We start from the raw sequence: 14253 nt of genomic DNA, 5'->3' as shown, positions 1-14253 counted from the left end.
TGGTTGGATCTCCCTGCAGTCCAGGGGACTCTAAAGAATCTTCTCCAACACCACAGTTCAAAAGCATCAATTCTTTTCTTTATAGTCCAACTCTCACATCCATACATGACCACTGGAAAAACCATAGCCTTGACTAGACAGACCTTTGTTGGCAAAGTAATGTCTCTGCTTTTAAATATGCTGTCTAGGTTGGTCATAACTTTCCTTCCAAGGAGTAAGCGTCTTTTAATTTCATGGCTGCAATCACCATCTGCAGTGATTTTGGAGCCCAGAAAAATAAAGTCTGACACTGTTTCCCCATCTATTTGCCATGAAGTGATGGGACTGGATGTCATGATCTTAGTTTTCTGAATGTTGAGCTTTAAGCCAACTTTTTCACTCTCCTCCTTCCTTTTCATCAAGAGGCTTTCTAATTCTTCTTCACTTTCTGTCATAAGGGTGGTGTCATCTGCATATCTGAGGTTACTGATATTTCTCCCAGCAATCTTGATTCCAATTTGTGGTTCCTCCAGCCCAGCATTTCTCATGATGTACTCTGCATATAAGTTAAATAAGCAGGGTGACAATATACAGCCTTGACGTACTCCTTTTCCTATTTGGAACCAGTCTGTTGTTCCATGTCCAGTTCTAACTCTTGCTTCCTGACCTGCATACAGGTTTCTCAAGAGGCAAGTCAGGTGGTCTGGTATTCCCATCTCTCTGAATTTTCCACAGTTTATTGTGATCCACACAGTCAAAGGCTTTAGCATAGTCAATAAAACAGAAATAGATGTTTTTTTGGAACTCTCTTGCTTTTTCGATGATCCAGAGGATGTTGGCAATTTGATCTCTGGTTCATCTGCCTTTTCGAAAACCAGCTTGAACATCTGGAAGTTCTCAGTTCATGTATTGCTGAAGCCTGGCTTTGAGAATTTTAAGCATCACTTTACTAGCATGTGAGATGAGTGCAATTGTGTGGGAGTTTGAGTATTCTTTGGAATTTTGGTAAGCCATAATTAACGTATTAGACTCCTCACTCCTATAATACTTACAGTAGCTCCCTTTCCTGAACTAAATACAGACTGACACCATCATAAAGTACTGCGGTAGCCACTGGAGCTCACCTTTGTGTAATGGAGCATTTCTCACATAAGGCAGAATCCCTGTGAACTGGGCGATGACTTCAAATGTTGCCTACAAGACCTTCCTATTAGGACACAGTATTTTTGGTCAAAGAAATATTCTTCTTCCTATGTCTAAAGTTTATTTTTGCTAATAACAATTGTTTTATTGAACACCTACTAACTCTCAAGTGCTCAAGATACAAAATGCCTTTCAAAAATCCTTAGTATAAAAGAAGTAGTAAATAATATAAATGATACTATAACTGCAAGAGCAAAGGCAGGCAGGAAGAATAGTAGAAGGATCTGCGGCACATAAGGGGCGTCATGTGAGCTGAGTCTTAAAGGACAAAGTTGTAAAATGAAGAAGAGAAGCAAGCTATTCAAGGCAAGAAGGGCAAGTGCTAAGGTACAGGGTTATAAAAATGTGCCAAGAGAATGAAAGGCAGGTAGTGTGGTGTGACTGGAAGGATAAAAAGAGATGAGGTTGAAAAGGAAAACTGAATGCAGCAGACAAAGAATCTTAATGCTGTTCTGAGGAGTTCCATTACGGTTATGAAACAGAAGGTCTCATTAAAATGATAAGAAAACATCAGATAAACTTTTCTTTAGAGCCATCGAAGAGCAGTGGATGCAAAGAAGCAATGAAGTCTAAATGACTTCCAGAGAAGGATGAGTTCTTCAAAGGAGAGCAAAGAGCCTCTTTCCATCTTGAATCAACTGCCTAATCTGCGTATAGGTAGGCACATAAGCAAGCCTATCAGAGGTGAAAGATTTTGCTGATAAGATAAAAAGAAGCTGAACTTTCAGTGGCAGTGTGAACTGGTATGATGAATTCAAATCTAGAAGAGGCCCAGATGTAAAAATAAATCTCTTGGTCTAATAACTATAACCCAAGGGACTTCTGCTGAGTAAGCAGCAGAGGAAGCAGAGCTAGAAAGGAGAGAGATCTCCCAAACTTGTGTGGTCCTTAGATTCCAGGGTCCTGCTGCAGCTGCAATCCAGAGGTGAAACAAATTAATTTAAGCTTCAACCCAGTCCCTGCCAGCTGCTATTTTTAAAAAGCCAAAGAAATCAGCCTTTCATCCTCAGAACACAGGAAACTGCGGGTTGGGCTAAAGGTCAAATCTCCATAATTTCATTTAAATCTAGAAGTAAAGTGACTAAAACTGCTGCTCAGACCCAGCCCAGTCTGACTCATTGAAATTTGAATGATCAGCCAAATACCCCAGCTGCTTGAGAGAGGAAAGAATATGCCCTATCCGGGAAAAATAAGGGAAAAATATTATCTAGGTTATCTCTTTTATACAAAAGGTCCAGTATGAAACAAACCCTAAAACATGCAAAGAAGTAAATAAGCATAATAGATAATTAAGAAAAAGAGCCAAAAGAAAGACCTGTGTGTAAGAACTTTAAAATAATTATAAAAATGTTATAAGAATTCAAAGGAGAAGATGAACAGAATGAGTGAAGAGATAGAGGATTCCAGCAAAGAAACAGAAATTCTAGTTCTGAAAAATAAATTATCTGAAATAAAGTCCTTGGATGGGATTAATAGCAGGATGGGCACAGAAGAAGGAAGGATCAATGAATTCAAATGTAAGTTAATTAAAAGCAAATCAAACCTGAAGCGAGAGATGGCAAAAAGAGGATCAGTGAATCTGGCACTTTTAGTCAAACTGGCAAAAACTGAAGAGAAAAACCTTACAGCAGTCAAAAAACAGGGCTTCCCTGGTAGCTCAGCGGTAAAGAATCTGCCTGCCAATGCAGGAGATGTGGATTCAATCCCTGGGTTGGGAATATCCCCTGTAGAAGCAAATGGTGAGCCACTCCAGTATTCTTGCCTGGGAAATCCATGGACAGAAGAGCCTGGCAGGCTACAGTCTATAGCGTCAAAAGGAGTTGGACATGACTTAGCAACTAAAAAACAACAAATTCTATCAACTGAACTATGTGTCAAAGAAGTACAGAACTGTTGAACTTTAGTACTCAAAAACAAAAAACAAACAAAGCTATTACATTCATAAGAATTTTAGTTGATTTCCTATAAAAACAATGACAACCAATAAAATAACATATTCTGAGTGCTGAAAGTAAAACAAACAAGCAAACAAAACTCAAAAATCTGTCAATCTAGAACTCTACACCAAGCAAAATATTCTCATATGATGAAGGAGAAATAATGACATTTTCAACATGGTTGCATAAAAACAATGAAATGGCTACGCTTATATGAGACAAAGGAGATTTCCAGAGAGAAACAGCAGAGATGATGAGATACACTTCATAATAAGAGCTAATTACTTAAGAATACATAAAAACGTAAGCTCCTAATGATACAGATTCAAAACACATGAAGCAGAATTGATAGAAATAAAAGAACAAATTCACATCTTTCTCCCAAACTGATAAAATTAGACTCTCCAAAAGCAGTAAGAATTAGAAGATCTGAGCAACACTATGAAACAACATGACCTAATCAATATTTATAGAATTCTACAACAACTGCAGAATATACATCCTCTCAAGTGACATGTAAGAACATATGCTGGCCATAAGGCAATTTATAATATATTTCAAAGGACTGAAACCACATTAGTGTATTCTCTAATTGTAATGGAATTAACTTAGAAACCAACAATAAAAAGCGCATCAGAAAATTTCCAAAGATTTGGTTGAAAAGTACCATTCTAGGCTTTGAGATAAATCCACACATCTATGGACACCTTATCTTCGACAAAGGAGGCAAGAATATACAATGGAGAAAAGACAATCTCTTTAACAAGTGGTTCTGGGAAAACTGGTCAACCACTTGTAAAAGAATGAAACTAGAACACTTTCTAACACCATACAAAAAAACAAACTCAAAGTGGATTAAAGATCTAAACGTAAGACCAGAAATTATAAAACTCCTAGAGGAAAACATAGGCAAAACACTCTCCAACATAAATCACAGCAGGATCCTCTATGACCCACCTCCCAGGGTATTGGAAATAAAAGCAAAAATAAACAAATGGGACCTAATTAAACTTAAAAGCTCATGCACAACAAAGGAAACTGTAAGCAAGGTGAAAAGACAGCCTTCAGAACTGGAGAAAATAATAGCAAATGAAGCAACTGACAATTAATCTCAAAAATATATAAGCAACTCCTGAAGCTCAATTCCAGAAAAATAAACAACTCAATCAAAAAATGGGCCAAAGAACTAAACAGACATTTCTCCAAAGAAGACATACAGATGGCTAACAAACACATGAAAAGATGCTCAACATCACTCATTATTAGAGAAATGCAAATCAAAACCACAATGAGGTACCATTACACGCCAGTCAGGATGGCTGCTATCCAAAAGTCTACAAGCAATAAATGCTGGAGAGGGTGTGGAGAAAAGGGAACCCTCTTACACTGTTGGTGGGAATGCAAACTAGTACAGCCGCTATGGAAAACAGTGTGGAGATTTCTTAAAAAACTGGAAATAGAACTGCCATATGACCCAGCAATCCCACTTCTGGGCATACACACTGAGGAAACCAGATCTGAAAGAGACACATGCACCCCAATGTTCATCGCAGCACTGTTCATAATAGCCAGGACATGGAAGCAACCTAGATGCCCATCAGCAGATGAATGGATAAGGAAGCTGTGGTACATATACACCATGGAATATTACTCAGCCATTAAAAAGAATTCATTTGAACCAGTCCTAATGAGATGGATGAAGCTGGAGCCCATTATACAGAGTGAAGTAAGCCAGAAAGATAAAGAACATTACAGCATACTAACACATATATATGGAATTTAGAAAGATGGTAACGATAACCCTATATGCAAAACAGAAAAAGAGACACAGAAGTACAGAACAGACTTTTGAACTTTGTGGGAGAATGTGAGGGTGGGATATTTCAAAAGAACAGCATGTATACTATCTATGGTGAAACAGATCACCAGCCCAGGTGGGATGCACGAGACAAGTGCTCCGGCCTGGTGCACTGGGAAGACCCAGAGGAATCGGGTGGAAAGGGAGGTGGGAGGGGGGATCGGGATTGGGAATACATGTAAATCCATGGCTGATTCATATCAATGTATGTCAAAACCCACTGGAAAAAAAAAAAAAAAAAATGGGCCAAAGAACTAAACAGACATTTCTCCAGAAAAGACATACAGATGGCTAACAAACACATGAAAAGATGCTCAACATCACTCATTATCAGAGAAATGCAAATCAAAACCACAGTGAGGTACCATTTCATGCCAGTCAGAATGGCTACTATCCAAAAGTCTACAAGCAATAAATGCTGGAGAGGGTTTGGAGAAAAGGGAATCCACTTACACTGTTGGTGGGAATGCAAACTAGTACAGCCACTATGGAGAACAGTGTGGAGATTCTTTAAAAAACTGGAAACAGAACTGCCATATGACCCAGCAATCCCACTTCTGGGCATACACACCGAGGAAACCAGATCTGAAAGAGACACGTGCACCCCAATGTTCATCGCAGCACTGTTCATAATAGCCAGGACATGGAAGCAACCTAGATGCCCATCAGCAGACGAATGGATAAGGAAGCTGTGGTACATATACACCATGGAATATTACTCAGCCGTTAAAAAGAATACATTTGAATCAGTTCTAATAAGGTGGATGAAACTGGAGCCTATTATACAGAGTGAAGTCAGTCAGAAAGAAAAACACCAATACAGTATACTAACGTATATATACGGAATTTATAAAGATGGTAACGATAACCCTATATGCGAGACAGCAAAAGAGACACAGATGTATAGAACAGTCTTTTGGACTCTGTGGGAGAGGGCGAGGGTGGAATAATTGGGAGAATGGCACTGAAACATGTATATTATCATATGTGAAACGAATCGCCAGTCCAGGTTCGACGCATGAGACAGGGTGCTCGGGGCTGGTGCCCTGGGCTGACCCAGGGGCTGGGACGGGAGGGCGGCGGGAGGGGGCTCAGGACGGGGACACACGTGTATGTGGCGGATTCATGTCTGTACCACTACAATACTGTAAAGTAATTAGCCTACAATTAAAATAAATAAATTCATATTTTAAAAAAAGAAAAAATAAATTAAAAAAATAAATAGAAAAATAAAAAAGAAGTCTGCGCTTTATCCTGTAGTACTAGTGGAGCTATTCAAGGTCTGCACGAGGGAACAGTATGTTCAGATACACTCAGATTTGAACTTTTAAAAAAGTAACTGTCATTGAATATTGCTTTAAATGGAGAAGAATGAATACACTCACATGCACAAAGGGGAATCAACCATAATTCATGTGAAAAATGAGGAGAAACTGAAATAAGTAAGGTAGCTAAAATAAGAATCGAGTCAAGATAATTTCAAATATATAATCAAGGGGGCTTGGTGATTAATTAATTACAAGTCATCTGCAAAGCTAGGTAATCCTAACTTTGATCACTAGACAAACAGAAATGCTATGCATGGAGGTAAGAAAAACAAAGAGAGGAAGCTTTTGCTGGGTAGAAGAACTGGAAAACATAGGTGTGCATTACAGGCTCCTCCGTTAATGCAAGAACATTCCAACAGCTGTAGCTTCTCTTTTTTTCAGTGCGTCCTTTTTAAAAAAAAAAAACACTATTTATTTCAATTAGAGGATAATTACTTTACAATACTGTGATGGTATTTGCCATACATCAATATGAACTGTCCATAGGTATACATGTGTCCCTTCCATCCTGAAGCCCCCACCTGCTTCCCTCCCTACCCTATCCCTCCAGGATGTCACTGAGCTTTGGGTGCCCTTACTGTTTGGTTCAGGCATATAAACCAACTCCCTCTCCCAGCTAACTTAATATTCAAGTTCCTTCTTGTTTGCTCTGTGGGTTCTATACACTGATATGTGCTTTTCTATTTGACTATTTGTTCTTCCTTAGTACTATCTAGTCTGGTTTTCAACTGGATATTCCATTCACACTTGGATTTGCTTTTCAGCTCACTCTTCAGGTTTAGTAACCAGGTCTGTTACTGCTCTGTTTGGGGCTTGACCCATGTGTCCTGAGGACTCTGCTCCCTGGCTCAAAATAGACATTGCAAATATAGATAAACACAGCCTAAACCCGCCCCTATTCTAGATTCTTGCTCAGTTTAGTGAACAATCTGTCTGGCTTCTATCAGGGAACAGGTATGGACAATAAATTCATTTTGGACATTGAGTTTGAGATCCTTGTGAACAACCAGGTGGAGAGATACAGAAAGCAGCTGGAAAAAATGAGCTTGGGGCTCAAGAAAGAGACCCTAGGAGATACAGATTTATGATAATCAGCAAATAAATTGTAATCAAAGTCACACAAGTGAATGAGTTTTTCAAGGAGACTATAAAACAGAAGTTCTTACTCTGATGAGCTTTAGAGGCATCTATGAATCCATTAAAATTATAGAATAAAATTCTCTCTATATATATGTTGTCTTATTTCTCAGACAGGGACCCATAGTTTTATCAGATCTCAAAGGTCTATAAATCTAAAAAGATTAAAAACCCATGGGCAAGGAGATTGCTAGAACATAACATGGGGAGGGAGACTACTGGAAAGTAACCTAGAGGGCGCTATTTACTGAAATGTGCTACAATTTTGGGATTAGAGATCTCAGTGATGGGAAAGGACACGGAATATGTTAGCATTTCATTTCCAATTTACCATCTGAGTAAGAGCAGCCATGAAGCACATGATTTTCTATTCAAAATTGAGCAACATGTCTCCAAAATACACTGACTCAGACACCAATACTTCTAGACTATCCAAAGTTGTGTGAAAAACACAATTTTTAGGCCTAGAACTTTGGATTCTGTATTTCCAGTCAAAACGTGAATTTTTCCCTACTCCCATCCCATAAATAAAGGGCACAATCTCCCCAGCCATCTTCTTTCTCTGGAGTCAATCTCATGTCACAGCTGACAAGTGAAGATCAATTTTTAAGCATTATGTTATGAAACTTCATGATCATCAGTGCTGGATATATTAGCATCTGAGCTTTTACAGAAAAAAGCCTTGAAAATATATAGCTTTGAAAAACTCCACAAAACAAGGATGTCGGTTTGTATGCTTTATCACAAAAAGCTCAAAAATGCAACTATGGTTCACACTTTATCTTGTTTCTCCCAAAATTACTTGTTACTTTAGAGATAGACAGGGTTGGGGAGGGAGGTTTTTTCCAGTGTATACTTTGAAACTCTTCAAAAGCCACAAAAGTGTATGAAACAAACTGTCTAGTCACAAGGATTCAAACCACAGCATTCTTCCCTACTTAACCACTCAAGCAAGCCAAGAACAGTCTAACCAGCCAACTCACATGTAGGAAAACTATAATATCTACTGCTTGGGAAACCTCTAAATATCATTTATACATGTACCTTGGTTTATAAAAACCATTTTAGTATGTACAAAAGCAAAAGCTATGAATTACCAATTACCAAGAGATTAAAAAGGACTATGATAATGGATGCTGGACTGTGTGCTGTCTTTAGCAGAACATAATTAACAAAATTTTAACACACATAAAACTTTTTTTAAACTTAGGAAATAGTTTCATAAAAGAATATATGCATGTAGGTACTAACTGGGAATGTTCGATTATATTAATCAATGAAACCTATTAAAATTAGCAAAAATCTATAAAATAAAATCACCTATATTACCCTGGTAGTTCAAAAGATTTTTTAAAATTTATCAACATATATCATGCACCTTAAAATTTTAGATACTCTGACATAGTTTAATTCCACTCTCATTATTCTAACCTTTAAAAAAAGAACCCACTAAAATGCAGTATGCGCAAAGATGTTTATTGCAGCACTGTTTGCCAAAGAGAAAATTGTAAACAACAAAAGAAAAACAGTGAAATGAATTATATAACATAAACTATGGAAACCTCATTTATCCATTCACTTTTCATTCATTCATTCACTTACTACTTTGTTTCAAAAGGATTTAAAGTGGTTCATATAAAAAAAAATAAAGTGGTTCATATAATGATTTATTTATACAACCATGAAAAAGCATGTTAAAAAACATGTGCACAATGAGAAAATGCTCAATGAATACTTAGTGGAAAGGGTGGGATACAAGATTTTGTGTGTGCAAAAGTAAGATTAAAAGTTATGTAATCTTACCTTTGCTTAACATGTACAGAAGAAAGGGAACTTCATCAAAATACTAACAATGGCATTTGTCTGAGTGGTAACATTATATATGAATTTTTTCCTATCTTTTTAATTTTATAAGTTTTATAAACTGAGCTTATCATTTTATAATAATGCTTATATATGAAAAATATTAAAAGGATAAAGATAATTTTAAAACTAAAAATATCTGCCTCCTTATATGATGGTTTATAAGAAAACAGCTCTTTCCAAATAGCCACTAATGACTTGAAAAAAAGAAAACAAAAGTAATATCTAAGAGTAAAAAATCCACATGGAAATCAGCCTCATGAAATACAAGTTAGTCAACTAAAAGTATCAAAAGGAGGACAGAATAAAAAGATGATGTAAGACTGTGGGGAGCGGAGAACACTGCATAAAAAGAGAATACCAGAAAAAGGCAAGAAATTTTAATCTTGACAATCAAATAGCCTATCAGTGACTTACACTAACATGGTTGTCTTATTCAAACTGTAGTTTCAAAAAAGACCAAATCTAGAGATTGAAAGTAGAACTATGGTTGCCAGGGGCTGGAGAAAGGAGGAATGTGTAATAAGTATGTAGTTTCAAATTGGAAAGATGAAAAAAGTCTGAGATGGATGGTGGTGACAGCCATACAACAATGCAAATGTACTGAATTGTATAAATTGTTAAAATGGTAAATCTTGTTATTTGAATTTTACCATAATAAAAAAATACATTAAGATCTGATTTGAAGTAGATTATAGAGGTAAGGTATATATTATATATTCAGATTTTTTGAATTTTGAACTTTCCTCAAATAAGATTATAAAGATGTGAGCATAATTTTTTAAAAGATATAGTTGTAGTAACACTTTACTAGCAACTTTCTCTCAATCAGAGGGTAGTTTATTGTACCTATTTCTAATAATTCTTCTCATGTAGTCAATGCTCAGTTTTCAAATGCCAAGAAATCATGCCTCATCTAACCAAAGTAAAGCAGCCATTAGATTCAGAGTAAAAAGAAACTATAAGTGAGGTCACTAACAATCCTGGTGTTAAGGCCAGTTTATGATAATCAGCTAATAGAATAAATCTCTCCAACAGTAAGCACTATTCTTAGAAAATGGGAAAAAAGAGATTGAAGAGTTGTCCCCACAGTCCCTGGAAAGAGCCACAGTTATCCTTAAAATTCAGTGGAAGATTTCTGACGATGAAGCATTTTACAAAAAGGATTTTTCTAATTTAAAATAATTTTCTGGTCATAAAAAAAGCAAGAAATAAAACAAGAAAAAACTTTCCCGGATCCAAATTCCATACCCAGTTTTCTCAATTCACTTTCAAGTTCTCACTTACCCTTCTGGTGTTTTCAAGAATTTTGGGATCAGGTTTTCCATAGTTAGGTGGATTGGCATATGGGTCATATCCAAGTTTGGCAAGCATGGGTGCAATCACTGCCATGTCTTGTAAAACATCTGAAGGTATCTTCCCAACCCATTTTGATAGAGCTCCCATATTGACTGGCTTGATGACTTGGTCTGTAGATCTCTCCACTCTGAAAACAATATAATGAGAATAAATATGTATTTAGAGTATCAAAAACAGTATTGGAAATTATTTTTGATGACTTTAAAAATTACAAGTCTCTGGATTATAAAGCTATTGAAAAAGAGCACATTTTTCAGGCTTAACATTATTTACTAGACATTTTTTTTAATGTTCTCAATTTGACAGCAATTATTGGCAATCTCAGATTTCTAGAAATAGGAAAAAGGGTCAGCTGAAAACATCTGCACAAAATGTATTATTGACACTTTAATTACAACATTCAGAAAAAAATAACATAAGATGCTCAGAAAAACAGCTGATCACCTTACTTGAAATACATTTAAAAAACACAGGTAAATAAGATGGCTTGATTGAAAGATGACCAAAGGGACAGAAAGATGGACATATTATGTGAAAAAGTAAATACAGCAAAATGTTAATTGTAGCTAGTGGATATAATTCTTTCAGTTTTTTGTATGTTTGAAATTTTTCATAATAAAATATGAGGGGGAAAATAGTCAACCACTATCCACTAACAATGCAAAAGATTCCTATGTCTTATTTTTCTGTTGATTTTCTAAAGAACTCTATTTTATAAGGAAGAAAAGTGCTTTTATGACTTTTACTATTACGAAATAAATGCGTTCTAACTCTTGACCTAGAAATTTACTTTAAGTCTATAGTGATACTATGTTTGACCAAAAACTCATAATATTAGTGCAAAATATAATATATAAAGACATCTGTATTTAAATTGTATCTGAGCTAGGAGATTTTGGCCTAATGACTATCAAACAAAAGTGACAAAAAAAAAATGCCTAAAAGAGTTTTATATTAATATCATAATACATTAGAAGTCATTCAAACACAGTATTCTAATAAATGGTTAAAAAAAAATCTTTTCCTTTAAGTTTTCAATCTCTCACTGAAGATAAACATTATCTAATGAAGAATCCCTCAAAGGGGCTACACTCCTTCAAAAATACACAAGAGAAAATAAAATGATTCTTCCCTGGGATTCTGTGAGGCTACTTGATCCAGGTTTCCTCCCTGCCTTGATGGCCACCTTCTTTTTTCTCTCTCAAAAATTTCTCCAGGACTCCACTGCTCTCTTCACTCTATATATTTTCCCGGTATGGCTTCACCTCTATGATCTTTTCTTGATATTTTTTACCTGAGTGAAGAACATCCTAGTATGTCTAGGACAGGTCCAATTTATATCAATTGCCCCCAGCTTAATAATGAATAGCACATGACACTCACACCCATAAATATCCAAGTTTGTATGATATATTATACGGTCACCCTACCCATATACCCTGCACACACCCAAACACTAAGATGGTCCAAAACTGGACCCCTCATCTTCCGTTCAAAATCTACTCCTCTTCATGTACATCTTATCTTTTTTTTTTTTCCATTTATTTTTACCAGTTGGAGGCTAATTACTTTACAATATGGTAGTGGTTTTTGCCATACATTGACATGAATCAGCCATGGATTTACATGTGTTCCCCATCCCGATCCCCCCTCCCCCCTGCCTCTCCATCCCATCCCTCTGGGTCTTCCCAGTGCACAGCATTGAAACAAGTATACTATCAAGGGTGAAACAGATCACCAGCCCAGGTTGGATGCATGAGACATGTACATCTTATCTTGATAAATGGCACCACCACCTATCTACAAAGCAAACCCAGAGATCTCGGACGGGACAGGGAGAAAGCAAGATCACTCCCAAATTATTCAAGTGCTGGAGGCTCTATCTTTGAATAAGAAAATCTCTCCCACTAGTCTTACCGCCACTAACCTTAGTTCATGTCACCATCATTTCGCACCCAGATTGCTACAAAAGCCTCCTAATTTTCCTGCATTTAAGTAGCTGGCTTCCTTGTCCAGCTATCTTATCCTTCCACCAGACTATAATACAGGGCAAGGTTTTATTAAAAAGGGCTTCCCAGGTGGCTCAGTGGTAAAGAATCCGACTGCCAAAGAAGAGAAGCAGGAGACGTCGGTTGGATCCCTGGGTAGGGAAGGTCCCCTGGAGGAGGAATTAGCAACCCACTCCAACCCACTCTGGATAATCCCACGGACAGAGAAACCTGGTGGACTACAGTCCATTGGGTCACAGAGCTGGATACAACTGAGCGACAATGAACACATATGCACACAATGGTGTAAATACTCCCACTATGGCTAATTTGAAGCTACCAACATAATATCATCAACCACAGAGTTGAGAAGAGATGCACAAAAAAGGTTTCTCTATGCTGGGAAAGATTGAAGGTGGGAGGAGAAGGGGACAACAGAGGACGAGATGGTTGGATGGCATCACCGACTCAATGGACATGAGTTTGAACAAGCTCCAGGACAGAGAAGCCTGGCGTGCTGCAGCCCATGGGGTCGCAAAGAGGCAGACATGACTCAGCGACTGAACAACAAACAGCTGAGGCAATCCAAGCTCCAACAGACCACTGGGTATATAGGGCCACAGTCTCTTATCCAAAATTCTGAAATCCAAAAAGTTCCCCAAACTAAACATTTTCCTGTAACTCACATGGCAACAAAACATAACCTGAACTGGTAAGAATCTATTTATAGTACTTATTCTTCTTGGTGTAAACAATCAGTCTTTGATGCAGAAATATGTACTTGATTACAGAGTGCTGACCCAGAACGCACAGAGGATGTTATGTGTTATGTACATCATATGACTTTCTAGAGCCCAAAAACTTCTGAATTCTAAAACACATCTGTGTTAACCAATGAAGTCGTACATAGGGTCTTGTATGTCGTGACTGGGAAGTTGGCTTTATCTTGAAAATAATGGGGAATGATAGAAGGGTTTTTATTACCTAACTGACAAGATCAGATTTTATTACAGAACTGACAAGACCAGATCATCCTTATCTGCATTCAATATTGATAACCATGGGAAGAGTAGATTGAAGGAAGGGGTAACTGCAGTCAGAAAAACCAGTGAAGACATTCAACTATATATTGAAAGAACTGAGAAATGATTAAAGCTTCAACTACTGTAAATGACATAGAGATGGAAAGAAAAAAATCTGCACAGATTTTTTAAACTGATAAGACAGTGGCTAATTAGATATGGGGAGGAGAGAAAGGAGTCTAGATGAATTCATATTTGACTTGAAGGAATGAATGTACAACAGTATTATTCCTTACAACAGACAACATAGAGGAAAAGTTAGGTATTACTGCTTAGTTTCATTTCAGATGTAGGGAACAAAGGAGAAGAGATAAATTTTTTAGTAGTCAGGAAGTTTCCAAAAGTCTAAAGGAAACCTAGAGCTGACTCAGACTGAAATGTAGTATGCATTCAGTAAAAAACAGCTATTATTATTTTTGTATCCAGATTGTAGCACTGAATCAGAAGTAAAGTGAAAGTCATTATTTATTATGATTACATAAATGATTTACAGATAAAGTTCAACCATCTCGTGTCTGA

The 14253-nt window shown here is 36.9% G+C and overlaps 1 protein-coding gene across 1 annotated transcript in view; it reads right to left on the bottom strand.

Annotated features, from left to right (window-relative positions):
- TPST1 (tyrosylprotein sulfotransferase 1) overlaps positions 1 to 14253 on the bottom strand; it is a 104815-nt gene that overhangs the window by 20820 nt on the left and 69742 nt on the right. The window contains exon 3 of the mRNA XM_061153349.1: positions 10593 to 10791. Coding sequence (XP_061009332.1) covers positions 10593 to 10791 — 199 coding nt within the window. The remainder of the gene's footprint in view (positions 1 to 10592; positions 10792 to 14253) is intronic.

Source organism: Dama dama, chromosome 10 (assembly GCF_033118175.1).
Source record: "Dama dama isolate Ldn47 chromosome 10, ASM3311817v1, whole genome shotgun sequence".
Taxonomy (NCBI): domain Eukaryota; kingdom Metazoa; phylum Chordata; class Mammalia; order Artiodactyla; family Cervidae; genus Dama; species Dama dama.
This window is presented reverse-complemented; position numbering and strand designations above follow the sequence as displayed.